This window comes from Amblyomma mixtum, chromosome 3 (genome assembly GCF_055824585.1).
Source record: "Amblyomma mixtum isolate Tamu chromosome 3, ASM5582458v1, whole genome shotgun sequence".
NCBI lineage: Eukaryota > Metazoa > Arthropoda > Arachnida > Ixodida > Ixodidae > Amblyomma > Amblyomma mixtum.
This window is the reverse complement of record NC_143014.1, coordinates 97,810,205-97,831,588: the sequence shown is the minus strand read 5'-3', so window position 1 is coordinate 97,831,588 and position 21,384 is coordinate 97,810,205. Positions and strand designations below refer to the sequence as shown.

Sequence of the window (21,384 nt, the reverse complement as noted above, 5' to 3'; positions counted from 1 at the left end):
CGTGCCGCTTAAAAGTCCGATCCATGTTATCGCCCCGCTGCATCGTTCCAAGCGCAGAGGCATAATTTCAGCGAAAGCCGGTGCTTCTTTCAGACTGTTCGCGCCATTGAGGCCTCACGGCACCGTTGATACACGTTTACGTGATTGCAGCTAAAGTGCACTTTTCTTCTTTCGCACTGACGCTCCGTTATAGCGCTTCCTTGATCAGCAACTCCGGAACGATGCGACCACGTCGTGCGTGGCACCGGGCCCGTGAGTGGCACCGGCCCATGCGCAGTTTCCAAAGATAGGAGAGACTCGAGGCTCTCTGCGTAGCTGCTCTCACCTTTGGCTATCATGACCACGCCGGCGATGATGATGACCGCCACGGCCACCAGCTTGGTGACGGTGAAGATGTTCTGTATTCTAGTTGCCAGTTTCACGCTGAAGCAGTTGACAAACGTCACCAGACCTGCATAGGGGCACAGGAACATGGCGGTGAGGGCGCACACGTGTGAGTCAGTCGGGTGCCGAGTAGCTCTGTCTTCTTACTCGAGTGCAGCGACGTAATGCGTGGTTTACTGAACGACTATGAAAGGCTGAACTGCACAGACTCCTCTGGAACAAACGCCTCGAAGAGGTGCCGCGTCTTTTTGAATTCCACGGCTGTTAAGAACTGCTGCGATTGAGCAGCCTGCGTCACGATTTCTGCGTTCGCATGGTATGTTGCACCCCTAAATTCAACAACTCTGGCGTTCACACACATGCACAAATTAAGCAAACAAAACTAAACGCATGCATGAAAATGATATACAGCGAAATAATAACAAGGTGTGCATGTCCAACGTGTGTGTCTGGTCTTCTCCTGCGTGGTTACAAACTTGATACAAACTTGTGCTGATAAACAGGGAAAGACGGGGCGGGTTGAGACAGGTCTCCGTATTTGAAGACTCTCGAGTGCGACACCAAGGGATGGCGTCTGGATGTTTTGATTACGCAAGGTGTAAGATTCGTAAGACCATGTTTGTAACTTTCCGCACTTTCTTAGGGGGAATGCGTGTGCTTATTGCGGTATACGCGCACACTGAACGTGTGCACCCAGGTTGGCGAGGCGAGAAAGAAGGCAAGACGGCGGTAAGCGGCCATGGTGCTCACAGATGCATCCGGCGGCGACCATCTTGGTGGGCACGGGCGGCGAGTCCCCGCAGTCGATGAACGCCGGCTGCACGAGGTACTTGGCGAAGCTGAGCGCCATGATGCCCAGCCCCGCCGGCTTGAGCAGCAGCACTGTGGTCCAGGCGTGCAAGAAGGCCGGCACGGGCTTCAGGCCCCCGCGCGCCGGAGGGTCGCCCGCGAACGCCGTCAGGATGTAGATGAAGTCGCCGCCGGACTTGTGGATCATGGTGCCCAGCTCAGCCAGCGACAGCGCCCCTGTAGCGCAGCCCTCGAGCAGCTACAGTACAGGCAAGGACGCGCCTGTCGCAACTAAGCGCAGTGACGTTCCAGGTTGGCGGTGACCAGCACCTCAGGTCACTGTTCCTAATCGAAATGCTTGTTTGAGCGAGGTGGTCCATGATATTTTAAAAAGAGCGAACAAGGAGCAAAATATCTGAGATCACTGTACCTAGCCGCAATGCAGGTCGCGGGTTGAGATCTGATAAAAGATACGTGCCGATACTCCCTTTTTTGTTTTCTTCCTTATTCAAAAGACTGCTCAACTGTCACGTGGCGTCCAGTATGGCGTACACCCGCATAAGTTGCTCAACTGTGGCATTGAAGCAAACAGGCCTACAGGTTCACGGCCCGAAAAATAAGCTGGCTATGTCGACCACCAGTAGTTCTATGAGGGGGGGGGGGGGGGGGGGGTCAAAAGTCTATAGACACCTCATTTTAATTGCATGTTTTCTTCTCTGTAACGATGCATACGACATTAGAATACAAGGTCTACCACGTGGTATTGGCCTAAGGCTGCTAAATATTTTATAATTGAATTTTTTCTCTCATGCTGATTCGGTTTCGTCAACCGAACCTTGACGTTGAGTCACTGATGCGTAGATTTAATTTACTGCAACGCATAAGCCAGCTTGTTTCAAGACCTGGAATTGCAATAAAGATCATATCAGTTGTTATATAACCGTTTTTTCCGTTCCTCACGTGATCAAAACACACCTAACAAGTCACAGCCATCGTTGGGTTGTTGAAACCGATGCTGCATCAGGAATATAAATTCAAGTATAAAGCATTTAGCGGTCGTAGGGGAATACCACGGGGTGATCGATGTGTACTAATGTCTGACGCATGCATCATTTGAAAGCAGAAACACGCAAGCGAAAATTTGGTGGCTCTACTCGTTTAAGAAAGGAAGGCCACAACAGGTGTCGCCTGTCACAGAAGTTCCGAAGACAACGTACCCGTGGCTGGAGTGTGGTCGGTATCATTTGTTGGAGAAATTCGAAAATTATTGGCGAATTGTCGAATGCTGGGGAAAATTTGCTCGCTGTACATCGGTAACAATAGCGGAAGTGTTGCTGATATCTTAAATGACAAAAGAGTCGAGCGACCACTGCGACGCCGTATGGGCCTGCACCAGCTCCAGTCACGAGCGCTTTGACCTATAAATGCGTGGCACGTGACGTCACGGGCGCCATAATGTGGCCAACGCATAGCTTCCAACTGCACACTGAAGCAAGTGACGATAAGCGGATTAGATAAGCGCACAGCCTGTCATAGCTGTCCACAAAACATGGCGGCCGCTATTACGTCGGTGCAAACCATTCGGACCTTTTTGTCACAAATGGTACATCTGCAATTGTATATACCACGTGTGGTACTGAGGCACCAAAGATGACCAAGACAGAAATATTATATCGGTGTTTATATGGGCAACTCCTCTGTCCCTCGGTAACAGAGCGTTGCACGAGCTGGATCATGAAAGTGTGCAAGTCCGGGTCGATCGAGTGCAGATCATGGTGGCAGTGCAGTCTGTATCCCTGGGTGACGGCATATATTGCACGGCCTCGCGACAGCGCAAGGATGACACTTTGCGGCGCGATGCACCGGGGGAAGCTAGGTGAGCTGTGTGCGATGTGGTGTGTAGAAAAGGCAACAAAACCACAGTACGAAAATATAAAACGGTCCAGTAAACAGAAAGGAACCACAACAAAACTCGATCACAAACACTCGCTGGTTGCACCATGAAGAAAAGAAGGGATTTTGGATTATGCCGAAAGTTTATGCAGATAAAATTTCGAAAGGCTACGTAACGCGACAAGGCTCTCAGCCGTGACAAACAGAGGAGGCGAGTCCACTTCGTTGCTCCAGAGGATTCTTGCAGACAACCCCACGTGGCGACAGAATACCACACGCGGCGTGCACGATGTTCGAAAGTATAGAAAACAACCAAGGTTACGCAGGCAAGAATTCAGCAGCCAGAAAGTTCAGACTGGCGGAGCCAGCGGATGGTAAAGCTAATGGGCTTGAAGCGGGAACATTTAGAGACGAGAACAAAGAAAACGTAAGTGGCGAACCGAAACAAGGAATTACAAGGGCAAGAAGCCTTCCATGCTTCGGAGGAAACAAATTGTGGCAGAATAACGGGAGCCCTCCGAGGGCAGCGGGACCAAGGGGAACAGAGTGCCGTGAATGACGGCCGGACGACCTACCGACGGCTGCCGCGAGGCGGACCAGCATCGGGTCCGGGGTGCAGGTGGCGCGGCTGAGCAGCTGGTGGGCCAGCTCGAGGCAGTACAGCGCTGCCGACAGCGCACTCAACGCCAGCGTTGCGGGCCCCAACGCCACAGTCTGCAACCAGGCGCCCAAGAAGCCCAAGAGGCCGGCCCGCCCGCCAAGGCCACAGCACCATCTCGGCCAGGGCGGCTGCGGCCGGCTCAGGAAGGCTCGTGGAACGCAGCACACGCGGCGCGCGCCGACGACAAGCCTCTCCCAAAGAGGAGGGCTGCAAGCTCCGCGACGGGGCACGTAACAGCTTCACCGAGTCCCAAAGCAGATGCGAACTCGTGCGTTCTTGAAATAGCAGAAAACTCGTCCGCGAGAAAACTAACGCGCCTGAAGAAAAGCCGCCATCGGATCTCTAGCTCCGTCCTGTTCTTCGGTCCCCTTTGATCGTATAAAGTTTCGAAGGTCGCTCGTACATGAGGTACCTCTATTTTAATGAGATTTCGAAGCACTCCCGCCGAAAACTGAGCTTCAGATGCGCGGGACGTCGCTAACCTTCGGAACAGTTGTAAGTCTGCCTCGAATAGCCCGGTCACTTTCTATGAGCACTGATGTTTTGTGAAAAATTTGCCCGTGCGGTGAACTTTCTGGCCATCGAGTCGTCAGCGGTTTGCGTGAACTTTTAACCGGTGCCATGCGAATTGAGAGGAACAACAAGGAGACAGAGCTGATTATTTTTATGTCTTGTGTATGGCGGTCTGCCTGCGGCCGTATAGGGCACCAGATGGCCAAATCAACGTCCTTTCTCTGAGAAAACGCCGAAGCACTGCCGCCATCGGCGTACCTACAGGACGACCGCGCCATAAGTTAATTCCCAAGGGTGCAGTGACGGTAACGACGCCATGCAAGTGGACGGCGCTCTAAGCTAGACGAGAAAAGCTGGGCTAACTTCACGTACACTGCCTGCTTTGCGACCAGCGCGCGCCCGCAGCTGTTCGTCCCGTGCACATTCATGTTTGAAGGGGCCTGCAGGCAGCCGTCGGGCGTCGTAAAAGACGCAACAAAGACCTACAAATGCGCGTCGTATCAACATCCCTGCAATCTCCGCGTAGGAAACAAGCACGCCTGCCTGCTCTCGCAATTCTCGCATTTAATGCCCACTGCTTTTCTGGCGTCTCGCGCATAGAGCGCTGCGGTTGACAGCTGTGCACAGAGTGAAGAACTTAATCAGGTCGAACGTTTCAAGGGTGACAACGTCACCCGAGCAAGGAGCAGGGTAGAAAAAAAAAAAGGTCTCGTGGCCCTCTCATGAAGGTACTCTTTGAAGGCCCCCTTTTGGAGGTGCTTTTGAAGGCGCGGGGGCGCTCTTTTTAGTGCCCTAGCCCTAGGGCACTCTCTCAGCGATTTCGCCAATGTTTGTCTGTCTGTCCGCGGTCCCACCATGGCAGGTGGCAGTTCAGTTAATGATCGGTCACAGGAGGTTCCTCGGGAAGAGCGTGGCCGCCGCGATCTGCTCCAGCGGCGCGCCTTTGCTCCGGCCGTCCCATTCGGCGCCTCGCCCAGCAGAAGAGTGTAATGCTGCTAGTTCCCTAAAACGCCGCGAGGTGGCGGTCTTAGCCTAAGCATCGAGCGGCGCTCGCCCGGCCGGCACTGCCTGCCAGGGTTGCCAGGTTTGGCTACTTTGCGCCAAATTGGCTACTTTTGAGAGCTCTTGGCGACAAAAATTTGAGTTTGGCTACTTGGCTACCTTTTGGCTACTTTCGAAGTGCTATTTATGAACACCATTATCCTGCTGTACCTGCCTTGTTGTGGATAAACGGGGAACAATTTAGCGGGGTTAGGCCAAATGCGAATTAGTTGTGCAGGCACTTCGGTTTTCACTTCGGTTTCGATTCGAGGCTCGATTTTACACGTCAAGCAGGCTTCAGAAAAAGATCGGCGACTTGATCAGACTTAAGCTCCGTCTTAAGGGCATGACGAGATAGCATTAATGGGTTAATGCCCAGATATGTGGAATTGGTCATTCTCTACATTTAATGATCGCTGAGAGTCCTACTACTCCTGGCACCGTGATGCAGTGGTTAAGCAATACGCTACTGCCCTGCGATGGCAGGTGCTGCCATTGGTAGGGCTTGTGCCCAGGTTGCTCCTCCCAAGCAACCAGTCTCAACCAACCAGTAATTTAATTTCCACAAGCCACGGTGGGGAGAGTACTCATAATCTGGTAGGCAGGGCTTCACACCTAAAGTTCTACGTACGCCTTCACGTAGGACTCACAAGGGCTTCACGTAGGGCTTCACTTTGTTTACCCATCACGAAATCGCGACATGTCCCCTCTAACGCTCACGAATTAATAACTATGACTGCGTCAAAAGAACACAAAGTATTTGCTCTGCCGAAGAGAAAATGATTTGTTCTGGTCACTTTGCAAGTCATGTCATAAATACCTCTTATGCTTCCAAGTTATTTACAAGCACTGTTGCCCCATAGGTTGCCCTCTGTCTTGGAGGAAAGTTCCCTCTGTCTTTAAACTGTAAATTTCCTGCCTCTGGTGACGTTTTTGTGGTGTCTTGGCGCCAATTCTGGCTACTCTTGAGACCGTGGCCGTGGATTGGCTACTTTTTTGGCTACTTTTATCATTTTCGTGGCTATTTTTTGAGATTAGGACCTGGCAACCCTGCTGCCTGCACTTTCAGCCGATGCACCAGCTTTGTTGGCGCGCTTCTACGCTGAATGACTAGGAATACGCAGGCAGTTTTTTGATGACTCTTTCCTGAAGTGACAAAGAAGTTGAGGTACATTGTTAAACAGTTGCGAATGTCTTCAGCATGCAGCTTTTGTGGTAATTTAAGAGTTGATGGGGGCAATACTTGCTCGTCGCGACATGTCGTCTAAATTGCATGCCATCGCGCTGAGTTTTTTCTTCGCATTCTTGAAAGCGATGCCTCGTGAGTTCCCACTCGTTCACCTACTCCACCCATGAAGTGCAACCAAAAAGCGACCACTTTGCTTTATGTTAAGGCTATAATAACTGAGTGGCAACAATGCCATGATTTGAAAATTTTGCAATACATTGCAGAATGTCTAGGTCGGGACCATGGTCGATATACTTATATGGGCATTTTCTATTTCACTGCGGCGGCCGCCATCAGGCATCACAAATGCCAGCATTTCGTGGTGAGAGCTCTTGAAGAATGCAGAAGGTGCAGCTCCTGGCCTGCCCTCCACCAGTCAGATTGGTCTAGTCCGTTGCTTACTCATTAGCCTACAGTCAAGGGGGGGATTAACCTACCCAAAATCAGAGTTAGTCAGTGTTCTGGTGGCCACCAGAAGGCTATTGATATTTCCCCGCCGCATATAAAAATAAGCAACGTGCGGCAGCAGCTGGCTGCAGCTATAGTATCCGGCAGTGCTCCCTTTTTGTTTGCAAATCAAGGGAGGACCACGCCGCAAGCACAGTATCTGTGGTGTTCGATAATTTCGTGAGGCCACTCTTACCTAACGTAGGAGCTACTGTCACAGACTATATGGGAGCATATACCGCAAAAAAAAAGCTCGCCATCAAGCCGCTCCACAGGAAAGTGCTGCGTGTTTAGAATGAACACTATGCGAGAAACATTATTGATCTGGTTTAATCTGCGTAAATAAAGCATTGCGTATCCTATGTATTTCCAAATAATTTTATTTGTCCTCCTTTTTGCTTGCAGCGCGCGAGAAAAAAAATGTAAATGCTCCTCGGTTCAGGCTATATGCGCCAAAAAACCTTATGCATTGCAGGCTGTTGTGCAAGGTCCTGCCCAACATTCGACAGGGAAAAAGGAATTGAGTGATATCTACAAGCGCCGAAAGCAAACGGTTATTGGATGCATTAAAGTTCAAATCAAATACCATTGCTACACAGGAAAACCGACAGAACTCTGATCTCTATATATAATTTAAGGCTCTAAACTAACGTTTACAGGGATAGCAAAATTAATATAGCTGCTGTGTTCAAATGTAAAGTAATTCATGTTTGGTGACATATACAACTGCACAAATAAAAAAACGCTCTTATGACGATCTGCTTCATCTCGGTCCTAAGTCTGCTTCCGAATTTAGGAAGATATTATACCAGCAAGCTACCTTGTTCTTTGCCGGCGCTCCTGTGCGGTAATTTTCTAGCGCGCATCGCACACAGGCCTGCGACTACTGCGTTTTCGCGGTCTACGCACTACCGCCTCAGGGAAAGCGCGCATTAGGGTGCCTCGATGTGCGCGCGCTCCGCTGAGGGTGAAGACAACTGCGTCGTCTGCTACGGCGGCCGCCATTGCCATGCCCAGTTCAAAGGCGCGGGGCGTGCGCCAACAGGCTTTCTGCACTGGCCGCTGCAAAAGCGCGCTTGTCTTAGCGACCAAAAGAAAACACAACTGCGTTTCACGCCTTCTCTAATGAAGTTTAAGCAGAATAGGCTTGTAAGGGACAACTGTCCAACGTTTCTCCTAGCACACGGCGACTCGGGTGCTAGATTGGAAAGAGTTAATAGAGCGCACTAGGAACATAACTGCAGGTTTAAAATAAATTAATAATGACAGCAATATCATAAGCAGCTAGATTGCATTCAATCACTCAAATGTGTAACAAATTAAGAACGCTCCAATTGCCTTAATCACATTTATTGTCAACCTCAGTAATAGAATGACAATTTTTTGAAGAAAAAAGATTAATGTGCTTTACGTACCTTGTCCTAAGAAATAAAAGCCAGCGCATTCGCCACACGTACACGAACCAAATATCGCAGTACCTGGGCCGCGCATGCATGCATTGTGCACTGAAAACTCCAAATATCTCCAGGCATTTTTATATGCATGCAGTCGGCCATTGGAACTTGGCGGGACCACTGTATATTGGTCAAATGATAAGGAAAGTTATTAGTCGCAGTGAGAATACATCCGTTTATACTCGAGTGGAATCGAAATTTTGGTGTCATTGATAGGTCAAACTAATTAGTCGACTGCATTAGTATAATTCAACGTACACTGAAGACAGTGTTCTTAAGACAAAGTAACAATCTATTGCCGCGATCAGAGGTTAGTTGAAACCAAACAATCATTAATATTGTTTATAACCATGAAAGTTCTTTATTTGCCCTGAAAAATATTTCAGGGTACTTTGAAGGCATGTTTGCACAGATCATCCTTGTCTTCAAAACCTGGAGTCAATGCAAGACTAACAATGCAAATTAGGACACTTATTAGGTGTAAAAATAGGAACTCTGCTGGTGCTAGCAGCATGGGTGTACTTCAGTGTGGATAGCAGCTTAGGTTAAATACGTCTTGCTCGCGTGACCGTTAAGACGAGCTTTTTGAAGGTGTCGGAGGAAGATGCGCAGTCTCAATCTTGCGTACCTGTCGGTCAGCGTTTTCCGGACTTCTTCATCATGGCTTGCTCAGAACTTCAAGCGCGGTCGGTATGCTTGCATGCAGCAGACCTTTCCTAGGTATGCTGTGAGCGGAGAGGTGACTTCCTTATCACTAGTTTGCCTGTGCGGCATTAGTTTATTCCAACAAAGTGCTTCTCGTAGATTTTGAGCATGTGCATCACGTCATTACTGGGATAAGTTAGGTTGTCGCCTTCTGACACATATTCCTTCAGAGCAGTCAGAGAGGCATGTTCATCACTATAGCGCATCCTCGCATTGCTGGCAGCTGACAGACGGCAAGATTCCTTTCAAAATGAAGCCTCCTATGTAGTGTAGAATGCTGAACTCTGTTGTGGACAGTTCTTCAATGAACAGAATTTCTGAGTTAAATAACTCAGAAATTCTCATCAGCTTCCACTTCTGTCCTTTCTTTCTTTGCCTGGGAGAGAAGGTCTACCAGACATTCGCGGTCATCGAGATCGTAGCTCGTCGTCCGTGGGGTAAATAAAAACTGGCCCACGCACACAAGCCTCAGAGCGCATTTCATGTCATACGCACTGGGCACAGGTTTTCTCAGTCGAACCACCGAAAAGAGGTTCTCGAGACAATCCTGTGAGAGTCTGCTGGTAAGAAAAAAATCGTACTCCTCGTTTCCCAGCAACACTTCTTGTAGGTGGTGGTGCACTACGGCGCACAACAACCCGGCATTTTTCGATGTGCGCCCGGTCAGCACCAAGAGAAAAGGCGACAAAGCGAACGCACGTGTTACGGCCGCCGCGCCGCCGCGAGTAAGGGCATGAAGATGGCCGCCGATGGACTGTCACGGCCGGCGAGGCGGCACTCGCCCTCCCAAAGGGTGACTTCACCCTCGAGAGGGCGCGCGCGCATCGAGGCACCCTAGCGCGCATGGGGTAAGCGCGCCACCGTGCGGCGAGAGGAGCGGTCGCACCGCTCTCTCAAATTACAATCTCTCCGTGCGAATGGGATGGCCGGAGCAAAAGCGTGCTGCGATCGCGGAGGCCACGGGAAGAGCAACGTGGGTCGCACAAGCCCCACCGGTGGCAGCACCTGCCATCGCAGGGCAGTGGCGCATCGCTTAACCGCTGCACCAGTGCGCCAGGAGTGGCATGAGGCTTTCCAGCGATCTATGAGTGCAAAGTCGAGAATGACCAATTCCGCATGTATGGGCATTAACTCATTAAAGCTATCACGTCATACCCTTAAGGCGGAGCTTAAGCGCGATTTCGCCGATCTTTGTCTGAAGCCTGCTTGACCTTAAAAACCGAGCCTGGAACCGCAACCGAAGTGGAAACCGAAGTGCTAGCGCACCTAATTTGCATTTGGCCTAACCACGCTAAATGGTGCGCCATTTTTTTTCAATAATTTACCGCAGTAAGACGCATAATTCTAACACACCACAACGCATAATAGCTTTCATCGTGTCTGCAGCGTGGGCTAAAATTAAAAATGAATGAAGGCCATGCCTGAAGTTGTCGACCACAAAACTTTGCACGTGGCATGCACAGATGCATGGCCTGCACCCGGGATGGCGTCACTTAGCAAAAACACTGTCCGCTTGCAGTGGCGTGCCTCACTTACCGAAGAGGGAGAGGACGCCGCAGCCGGCCCACACGATCAGGCTGAGTCCCACGGAGCCCGACCGCTCGAGCACGCCTTTAGGCGACACGAAGATACCCGAACCTGCGAACAACCGTCACAGAGTTTTTGTGTAAAACCGCCGTGTTCATTGCATTCGTTCTTGGGTATATCGCTCAATACGGGCCTCCGTGTCATCCGGGTATTGCCCAGGAGTGTGCACACAGCAGGCTTACAGTCTACTGTCTCATGTTGTAGGGTCACTAACTGCCACAGTAGCACTTTTTCGCGAACATTTTCGCGCCTAGGAATTTGTGACCTCGGTTTTATGACCTCTGGTCATTCTGCTTCCGATAGTTTGCGGTGAGAGATGCCGTAGTGAAACACGTTTTCTTAGCTGCTTGAGAAAAAGTTCATTTCGTTTCCTTTCTTACTTCGAGATAGCAGGTCGACCTCTACATTTGCTTTCTATCATACATGGCGACCATAGCGCTCACTGATTACTTCGCGATATCGATCAACTGTGAGGGGTATTTATACACCATATTGAGGCTTTCTCATAAACTATTCAGTTCCACTGCCCTGTTCGTTACATTAGTCCACTGTTCGGCATACATTAGCAATGCTGCAATTATTCTTCCTTGCAATTTTTATGTCTCCTTTAGTTTATGTCTCAATTTTACAAGAGTTCGGGCCGCTTCGTGTGTGCGCAGAGGAGTCGCTGGGACATTCCGTCGAACATAAGCATCAACGGAAAACGATTCCAACAAGAGTCATTAACATGAAAACAGCGCACTGGCATTTGTGTGCATATCCTCGTCAGACCCGAGCAAAAGTTCGGCTTGTCAGCGTTAATTCAAGTGCATTTCTCGTCTGGGTGTTCCCATGGTTGTACAGAAAATTTGTAGCCGCTGGTCCAACAGTTCTTCCTCGATGATTTTTCTCCATGCTCTCTTCTATACGGGACTCAGTGCCGAGAGAAACATGCAACAACGTCTTACGACGTATATTTAGTTAAATACATGCACGACAGAATGCATATTTAAATAAAAAAACACATAATCTCGTGATGACGCACGAGAAACTTGGGAGTTATTTGGCCGCTGGCCAAAGGAATCTGATTTAGACGAAGCAGCCAACTTGCAAGCTTTCTGCCCTATGCTGTTACACAGTTCTTGAAAAGGCGACGACATGGAAGCACAGTGAGTGCTCTCTGACTTCCAGTAGCAATATGGCTGCACAAGTGGCATTTTTTTTTTTCCAACATAAAAGGCTTATGCGCATTACAATGTACGCGGGGCCTGACAAAGATACACTCGGTCACAGAGCTACAGTGCCTTTTGGCAAACTAGAGCGCAGGTCGTTTTTATTTTATTTTCATTCAGCCGAAGCAGTGTATGGCTTTCCTTCAGACCATATCGGCCCCTCGTACTTAAGGTGGTCGCATCTCGTAAGAAAGCGTACTCGACAGCCCCGTCGGCGAAGAAACCGCTATCTGGCTCAAAGCGCGCGTCCACTTGAGACGCTTCTCGTTCGGAGCGGAGCGTGCTCTGCTGGTCTCCGGCACTCATAAGTGCCGATACTTACACACTCAACGTGCACGTGAAACGATAGCCCGCTATATCGGGTCACATGAAACCAGAAACGCCAGAATTATTTATCTTTGCTATATTTTTCTTCTGCTGCACGATAAGATAGCCGCAAGTCTTACTCGCCCTTCGTACACCTCGGTTTCCCTACCCAAGAATGAGCATCATTCCGTGTGAGAAATATTGGGCCTGAGGAAAGAAGCGCCATAGTGTATCGCAAATGATGTGTAGATGAGAAGAAACTTTTCATAGCGTAGCTGTCTAAAGGTAAACCAGGTATATACGCCCTCACTCGCGCGAGCTCTGCCTATCCTCGTCATTAATCGTACCATGTGGCGTACTGGCAAAGCATGCGCTAGAATCGCTCTGGGGAAATGAAAATGCAAGCACGCCCGAAGCCGCAGTGACACCACTGGGGAAAATGTGCTTCCCTCTCGACTTCCTTGCATGATCGGAGCAGACATCAGTCGCAGCACCGTGACGGGGCCACGAACAATACGAAATGCCTGAACTGCTCAAAGTGTGCTACTTTTTTTATCTTCTGCGCTTGACCAAGGAGTGTTTTTGAGGTTAGGCTTACGCCGCGGTGTTTGTCGGCGCTGGAATTATCGCCTTTCATTTCGAAAGATAACACTGTATTCCTAATAAAGAGTGGTTGTGGGAAGCCTAAGATCGTTTGAGAAGTTTCTTCGCACCTTACGGTGCAGTATTACGTGTCGCCATGAAGGAAATTCGGTCGCATCTCTACAAGAACCTATACTCAATATGTGCCTCAACTGTACGGCCCCTATCTTCCATCAGTGGCTGGCGTCACATGAAATTGTGTTGGCTTCCTTCATTTACACCCAGTAAAGTCAGTTAACGTTATTACAAGGCACAGGAGCTGACAGGTACGAGACGAGACACACACAAGTTCTACAAAGCAATCTCCTCAATAGATTCGATAATCCCCTATACGACGTGTCCGCACCACGTTTCAGCCGCGCGTGGCACAGAAACCTGGGTACACAGCGCCTGGCATTGCTCCAAAGGGCTGACGAATATTCGCGGAGAAAATGCTGAGCAACAAACAGCGTCGTTCGGCCCTCACAGCGCGTCGCTCACCGATCATGGTCCCCACGATGAGCGCGACGCCGCTGAGCAGTCCCACACGGCGCTTGAGCTGCACGGCGCCCTGCTGTGATGCGACGGAGACCACGTCGTCCTCGGGCACCGCTCCATTGGCAGCCACGTGGCCGTTGGCCTGGTCCAGCGGCGCCGTGGTGGGCCTGTACACTGCACGGCACAGACACACGCCACTCTGTAGAGTACACAGTCAAAGGTTGCCAGACCACCGGGTTGGCTGCCGGGCAAATTCACTGCACAGGGGAGAGTTGTCACTTTTGAGCGATTTAGGACGATGACAGAAGAGCGGCACTTCACGACGCGGCAGAAATCTTGGCGGCCGGAGGAGAGGACACATAGGAGCTTATAACTCTTTGAACTGCACATGGACTATAAGGGATGCGATAGTGGAGGTCTGCGAATTAACTGAGACCGCCTGGGGTTATTTCACACACACTGACGTCGCACAGCATACTTGGTCCCTTTAGCGTTCGGTGTCAAAATGAGGCAGTCGAAATGAGGCAGGGATTCGATCCCGCGATCGCGTGCTCAACAACTAAGCGCCCTGGCCACTGTGGCGGTTTTTAATAAAACTTAGCAATATGTGCAGCAGGCGTCCGTCAGTAATCATGCCCGATTTTCGTTACAGTAAAGTTCATTTTAGCATGTGGAAACGGGCAAAGCCTCCGAGTATGCACAATGGGCAGGAAAAGTAAATGGACCACTGAAGCGGATTTAAACTTGTATTTCTGAAATCCAGGCACAGCAGTGTTGCTTTATTTTGTCAGCCGACCGATCCCTTGAGAACCGCAGTGCACCAGCCGCAAAGCAGCAAATAAACTCGCGCCCCACCATGAGTACAGCGGTCTCTGAAATGGTTTTATGCTGGGTGTATACAACCACGCAGGCGTCGACGGCAAGCAACAAGTGGATTCACTTGCAAGAAATCCTAGAGATCCAGATCTCATTAAGCAGGCACTGGCGTAAGGTTTGTCAGTGAGTGTTGTTTTACTTTCTGAAGCGTACCATGGGTTGTGCAGCGTACTTGAGGGCTCAGTATTGACTTCAACTACCTGGAGTTCTTGCACCGGAATCTCAGTAAGCGAGCGTTTTGGCCTGCTCTCGCAGAAAATTCCCTGAAGACTGGGACACGAAATATAACAAGTTACACATTATAAGGCCAGTTCATGCTGACTGGAGGGGCTTGCCATCAGCAACGCGTCAAAGTGGTTGTCTTATGCAGACTCAGGGGCAGACATTGGTCACTAAGCACGGATTTCTGCTTAAGAAGGAAGACGCCCCTTGCTGGAAACATTGCTGAAACTAGCTTATAAATGCAAAGGCATGGGATAGCTCATCGATACGAAAGCCCGGCGTCGCCCAAAATGTGGCGGTGTTACAAATCGCGTGTTTGGCCAAAACGGTGTGACGTCATCAAAGGCGGGGGGGGGGGGGGAACGTCAACCGGTAATAATCGGTAGTAGTACTTACAACTGTGCCAACTAGAAAGGAATAGAATAGAATTGGAATATAATGGCTGGTTTACTGGGGTTTGACGTCCCAAAGCAACTCAGGCTATGAGGGACGCCGTAGTCAAGGGCTCCGGAAATTTCGACCACCTGGGGTTCTTTAACGCGCACTGACATCGCACAGTACACGGGCCTCTAGAATTACACCTCCGTCGAAATTCGACCGCCGCGGCCGGGATCGAACCCGCATCTTTCGGGTCAACAGCCCAGCGCCATAACCACTGAGCCACCGCGGCGTCGGAATATAATTGCGATAGAATTGGAACAGAATTCAATAGAATTGTAATAAAATTTGAATGGAATTGGAATATAATAGAATAAAATTGCATTGCTTTCGCATCATTCGTACCTAAGTTCTTCAAGTGCACCCGGTTATTTTTCTCACCTTAATGCTTTGCGTGAAAAAGCCTGCGTGTCGCGTACACACACGCACAAGCACACAGCGTCATTCTAGAAAGGTTCACGTTACGTGAAGCATCTTTATAGGCAGTGAAGGCTGGAGCAGCAGCTGGCGCTCGAGTGGTTGCTGTTTATAAAGCAGGCGAGCACGCGCGGTCAAGTGCACACTTGTGCGCGAATGCTTTCGCCTCAGCGTGGAGCGGTCGATCGATTTCGCGTGTAGCACATTGTGTACCGCCCGCTTCTGCTCTGGTCGCCTTCACCAGGAAGCCAGACCGCGGGAGCGAAGCGCTGCTTTCCCCCCAGAAAGCCCATCGATCGCGTCATCGACCCGCAAGGCCAGTGACAAAGGAGAGAGACGCACGAAACGCGTGAATGCATGCTGAGCATGGAATGGGCTTCGTGCGGCAAATACGAGACGACCTCTATGGTTGCTGTTAATATCTGCAGACCCGCAACTCGAAGCTCTGCTGACGCTCCGACGACGCAGAGGGTCCCGATTCTGCACTTTGCTCGATTTTGTTTTGTCTGTACTCCGCTTTTCGAGTACAGAACCAACCGCGCTAGAACACAGAGGAAGCGAGACGCTCCGTCAACGTCGACGATACGAGTAAAAAGCGCTGATACTCTCCTCTTGCCGAAGTACTGCGCATCTCGATGTCTTCCAGGGAAGACAGGGGCTCGGCTGTCGTCGACTGTGTATATATATATATATGCTTTATGTACTCAGATGACTATGTGCACCAACATGACAACACCGGAATTATCTGGGCGCCCCGTGATGCCACTTTACGGCTACTCGAGGACACGGTCTGGCTCCAGACAAGGACAGAACATTGGCTGTGAAATGGCAGTTAAATACAGTGCGATTCGTGCCCCTATCCGTAAAGAAAAGTAATGTACATAAATTGGAACTTGACTACGACATCTCTCTGACATTATTCTTTAGTTTTTCCCGTCATCCAAAGTGGTGTCATTGTATTTCACTCTCCCTCATACCCCTTATCTCAGGATTGCATAGCACCATGCGTACCGCTTGCAAAGACAGGCCGGTAATATGACCACGATGCTTCTTCAAGCGGGCCGGATGCGTGCTGCCTGTCTGGAGGCATCTGAAACCTTCGCCGCCGCGTTCAGTGGTCTGATCGGCAGCGCGGCTCCTCTGGTACTCTCGCCGGTTTATGTAAACGAAGCAAAAAGAAACGGCGCCGAACCTTGCACCATTCCCTAAATGCAGGAAGCATTGCAGCTGACTTTGCTGTGCCATTCATTAGCGTCAACTGCAAGTTTAAGATACACGCGCTGGTGCTGCCTGCCTTCTCCTTCTTGGAATCGATGTTTAACTCTTCCAAGTATCACATTTCTTCGATAAGTTGCCTTTAAACCAGGGCGCTGACATACGTCGGTATCTATCCTATCAGCGTGTACGCGAGTCACATTGCAGAGCTTTGAAGAGACTGAAACACGCGAGGGCTAGCCCGATGTCTGAAAAGCAGTTCTATGTTTGCCCGTGCATCTATTTTAAGCTGTTTGTAATCTCACCGATCACTGTTAGAGCAGTCACAGGCATCTCTGGGAGACTGGGCTTTAACATTGAAGTACTAACAAAATAAACAACGACGCAAGTGCCTTACTTCAAGCGAGACCCAATCTGAACGTACAACCAATTCGATTAAAATCGTCGGGAAGCTGTTCACGCATGCCAATTTTGCCAGTTACGCGTTTTCAACAACTTTCAGGCTTTGTTTTCCGATTATTATACTTCGCCTTTCTGCCATAAATCTTTTATTTCCTCGAAACAAGTTTCACGCCATCCCGCGTTGTCGCCGTATGAAAAAAAAAAAGCATTTTTCCTCCAGGCGCGTGCATCATGCAGCTGCACGTACAACTGCGAAAATAAACTAAACTTTATTTGTAGGTTATTTCCTTCTTTTTAACTCATAGCAACAAACGCCCCCGCCTTCCTGCAGCACCAAGTGGCGCGGCTGCATCTAGACCTCTCGCACCAACTCCATACAGGTATTGGAGTAGAACTTTTTGCTGGGCTAGTTGGTTCCGTGCTGACATAAATAAGCAAAGCAGCGCGAATGACGATCCCCGAAGGCGAAACGAAGATGAGACAGGAAAGAGCGCAGAACTGACAACTGATTTTTATTGAGCGAAACGTATACAATGTACAGAAAAGCAGTGCCATGGTAATCAAATGCAGTCAACGTCACGGGAGTAAACTCGCCTTTTTAGAAGAACATTGTGAAGTTTTAAATTTCGACCACGCATGCCTGATTCACTGAAAGTCACTGTTTTATCGTCTTTATTGTTAAGGTCGTTGCAGTTTTTAGTTGCAACTTGTCACATTCGTTCGGTGTATATTTTTTCTACCCTTCATTTTGTCAGATTTTTGAGAGACTGACACTCGTCAGGGATCGGTGCCTTTTTGCCAGCCTCTTAGACAGACTTGTACTTTTTTATTGTTTTTTACACTTGTCACCTTGTTATAGATGTACCTGTATCGATTTTATGGCTCTTTACAACATGTGACAATAAATTTTATGTAGTCATCCAGTGTATATTATTATTTTTTACCATTCCTTTTAAGACTTCATCGTCTTTTAGCCTTGCCACCTTGTTATGTCCTTTATCGCTTTTATGGCCCTTTGCACCATGTGACGTTGACTGCACCTGATTACCACTGCTTTCCTATAAATTGTGTTCTTATCGTTCAACAAAAATCAGTTGTCAGTTTAACGCTCTTTTCTGTCTCGTCCTCGCTTCGCCTTCGGGCACCTTCATTCGCGGTGCTTTACTTTAGTCCAATAAAGGATACAGAATTTGGCAAAGCCGTCTTGCCGACACGACCCAAGAACACGGTCGCCGCCAAACGGAGCCGACGATGCTTACGCGGCAACGTGCCACCCGATCGAGGCACAGTGCGCGCATGTGCGGCGACGCGAAATCACATGTAGTACGCATCGCCAGGTGCTAGGCTCTTGTTTCAGCCAAGATCGGTCACGGCGATCGCGCGCAGAACACTCGTGGCCGTCTTTCGCTCAGAGTAGAAGTTTGCGCCTGTGTGTGTCCACTTTCATGTCTTGTGTAAAACACTCTCCGGGGCATGTTGGTTCATAGCTGGCAAGAATAAAAGCGAAACAAGACGACACAAAGAAGGAGGACAGGATAGCGCGTGTCCTGTCGTTTTTGCTCCTTCTTTGTGTCGTCTTGCTGCGCTTTTATTCTTGCCATCATGTCTTGTGTGTGCGCAAATATTTCCAAAAGCGTGAAGAACCAACTCGCCCAAAACGCAACGTATCGCTAGTTAGAGAAAACGCCCAGAAAGGGCTCCCTCATCGCTTCATCAAAAGGACGCACACTTCAAGGCCTCTCGGGTGGCGTTCGAAGTCCCTTGCACGCTAGCGTGACGCTTACTGGTGTTTGACCATGTGAAGGAAACTGCTCTAAGTTTTTTCAAACCAAAGACCGAAGCCGAAGTGTCCTGTAACTAGATGTATCATTGACCTATGGTGAGGAAACAAAGTTCGCACGCACATATATGTAGGTTCATTGTCAGAATTACGGGTTTCATTTTATTTTGTTTTGATGCTATATATTATGTCACACGACCTTAAAGAGCAATAATTGCACAAGCAAATTAGAACTTCCCTGATAATCTGTTTATCGGTCTGAAATGGATAATGATGCAGCCACACCCATCTGTGTTCGTTGTCAACAAGGGACTTTCGAAGATCCCTGCACATCAATGTTTTAAAACATAATTTTCCTTCGTTCTTTGGCACGTGTATGTTTATTGATGAGAATCACCAACGTTTTGGCAGCACGGTGCAGTGAATATTGTAGCGTTCATTCGAAATTCCGACCCTGACTGCTTTTCGTGCGTCGACGCGATCCTTCTATAAAAAGCACGCAAGAAAGGCAATAAAATAAGCACGACCGTTAAAGGAATTAAACCGTGCCCGCATGCCCACGTTGCCTGTGACAATAAAAAAAAGGAAAGAAAAGCACATACGGCTAGCCCGCATCCACTCTGCAGTCGCGTCAGTTCAACTCGTTGGCGCCCTTGTTTAGCCGCCGCGTCCGTGACAGTCCTGACAAGCCAGCAAGCACACCATTCGAGAGCTGCTGTGGCACCTACATGCGCCGTACATGACACTGTGAAGTTGAATCCGTAGCATGCGCCCGTTCAAAATGACTGCTGGAGCGTTGAACTTTTTTCCGCTTTGTTGCCCCTTTCGATGTGCCACGAAGGGACTCGTTTAGCGATGTGCAACGCTGATGCCCCCCTCCCTTCGAGTCCTGAGTGGCGCTGCGCGAGAAAAGCTTTGCCACATCACCTGCGCCCGCCGTGTGGCGAAGCCCTTCCTTTAGGAGGTACCGCCCGGAGACTAGAGCGTTGGGAGACGGCTGATGCAATCTCACACGCGAGAGAAAAGCGCTCCGCGTGGACGCATCTGGGAGAGGGACGGAGAGAGGGAGATAAATTTTGCGTTGAAGAACAACACCGAAGGTCTTCTGTTTTTATGCGGAGAAAGTTTTGAAGATATGATGGATATCGGACTAGCGTTATAATCTAGGTTGGAAGGCGCTTACGCTTCTAACTTTTGCACTGATTGTGAATGCGCACGCTCAAGCGTTCGGACAAGAACTAAATTCTGGAAGTTGTGGCTTGATGCAGATTCTTCGAATGCAAGCGCCATTTTTTTTTCTTTTCTCAGAACAGACTGCGTTTTTTACTTTCTCTTAGGGCGCAACTTACTAGGTCTACTTAGAGTGTATATGCATATCCCTCGATTGCTCGGTTCATATCGACTTTTTGAGTTCTTGAGTTCTGTTCAGACGTTGCAGAAAGGAGCATCGGTGGATCTGTGAGAGGAGAACGCGGAACCAGGAAGGCGCCTGGTGCGGACACGGGGGCTCTCCTGGAACTGTTCGTTAGCGACGTCAATCAATACGACCACGACAGGCCCGCGTTGACTTCGTCAACAGCGGAACAGTATCAGCCTTCGTCGCATGACGCATGCGCTTGCACGCGCTGCCGAGCGCGCAGCATCCGTGGCCAAGGCTGTTCATCGGCTCCTGGCGCTGACGTCAACGCTCTCGGGAGACGACACACCTCCATGCGAACGCGGCGTCGGTGGTGGCCCACACGGAAGACTGGATCAGGCACTTTCGTTGCTGGTGATCAGCGAACGCATCTGCGTCACAGCTGCGTCTGCGTTTAGCAACCAGCCCTTAAACGGCGTCGCAACCGCTCTCGTTTTCCCTCTCCGTCGGTCGGTATAACACAAAGACGAGCATCGCGCGATGTTGAGCCGGGGCCAAATGCCCCGATGACTGGTGCAGCCGCTGCTGCGCAAGCGTCTCTTCGCGCGCGTCTCGGAATGCACATGGACGCAGCTGAGGCCGCCGGCGCAAACCGGCTGCCCCTTTTCCCTCGCATCGAGAGTGGCCGCCTAATCGTCCAGTCAACCCCCGTGTCTCCTTGGGACAGCGCAGCCTCGCATCCGCCCGATCGTGCTTATCGACCATCTCGCGCTGCCTCGTCGCGACTTTATAGCGCTTCGATTCCGCACAACGAACGGCGCGATATCGACGGCGGCCGAAAGCGAGCTGGAAACGCGTGGCCGCCAGGTGAACGCGGAGCGCCGGCTGCCGCCGCGCGCTCGTTGCGCGGCCCGGCGTATGGCGCGTGCACGCAGCTGTTCCCGCACTGCGGCTCGCTCGCGTGTGACGTCGCTTGTTTGTTTCGCGTGCCCCGTTAGGAGAGAGGGGCTCCTCGCCGGCAGCGGTGCAAAGACGTCGCGTTATCCTTCTCTAATTGTCGTTTTACGCTCCCAGCCGTGTCGTAATGCAATGATGGGCACTTGGGCAGAGGCGTTGGCACGTCGGTTAGGTGTGGCGACGTCGGTGGAGTACGCGAAAATATTTATGGAGCCCGTCAGCAACGTGCGCCGCGTCCGATAGGGCCAGCTCGAGCCGAATTCGCCGAGCAAAAAAGAGCTTGACGCATACGTGCATCCCAGTCGAGGTCGGGTGCAGCACAATGCGACCTACGCAAGGGCGAGCGTAAAAGAACTGCTGCTTCCGAGTGATCGGAACGATG

The 21,384-nt window shown here is 50.1% G+C and overlaps 1 protein-coding gene and 1 pseudogene across 1 annotated transcript in view; one reads left to right on the top strand and one right to left on the bottom strand.

The window, feature by feature from the left end:
* Positions 1 to 21,384, bottom strand: part of sbm (L-type amino acid transporter sobremesa) — an 82,207-nt gene that overhangs the window by 8,571 nt on the left and 52,252 nt on the right. The window contains exons 2-5 of the mRNA XM_089580317.1: positions 13,342 to 13,512; positions 10,652 to 10,753; positions 1,135 to 1,410; positions 326 to 451 (exon numbers count right to left, since the gene is read on the bottom strand). Coding sequence (XP_089436443.1) covers positions 326 to 451; positions 1,135 to 1,410; positions 10,652 to 10,753; positions 13,342 to 13,512 — 675 coding nt within the window. The remainder of the gene's footprint in view (positions 1 to 325; positions 452 to 1,134; positions 1,411 to 10,651; positions 10,754 to 13,341; positions 13,513 to 21,384) is intronic.
* Positions 6,752 to 7,599, top strand: LOC149351089 (uncharacterized; annotated as a pseudogene).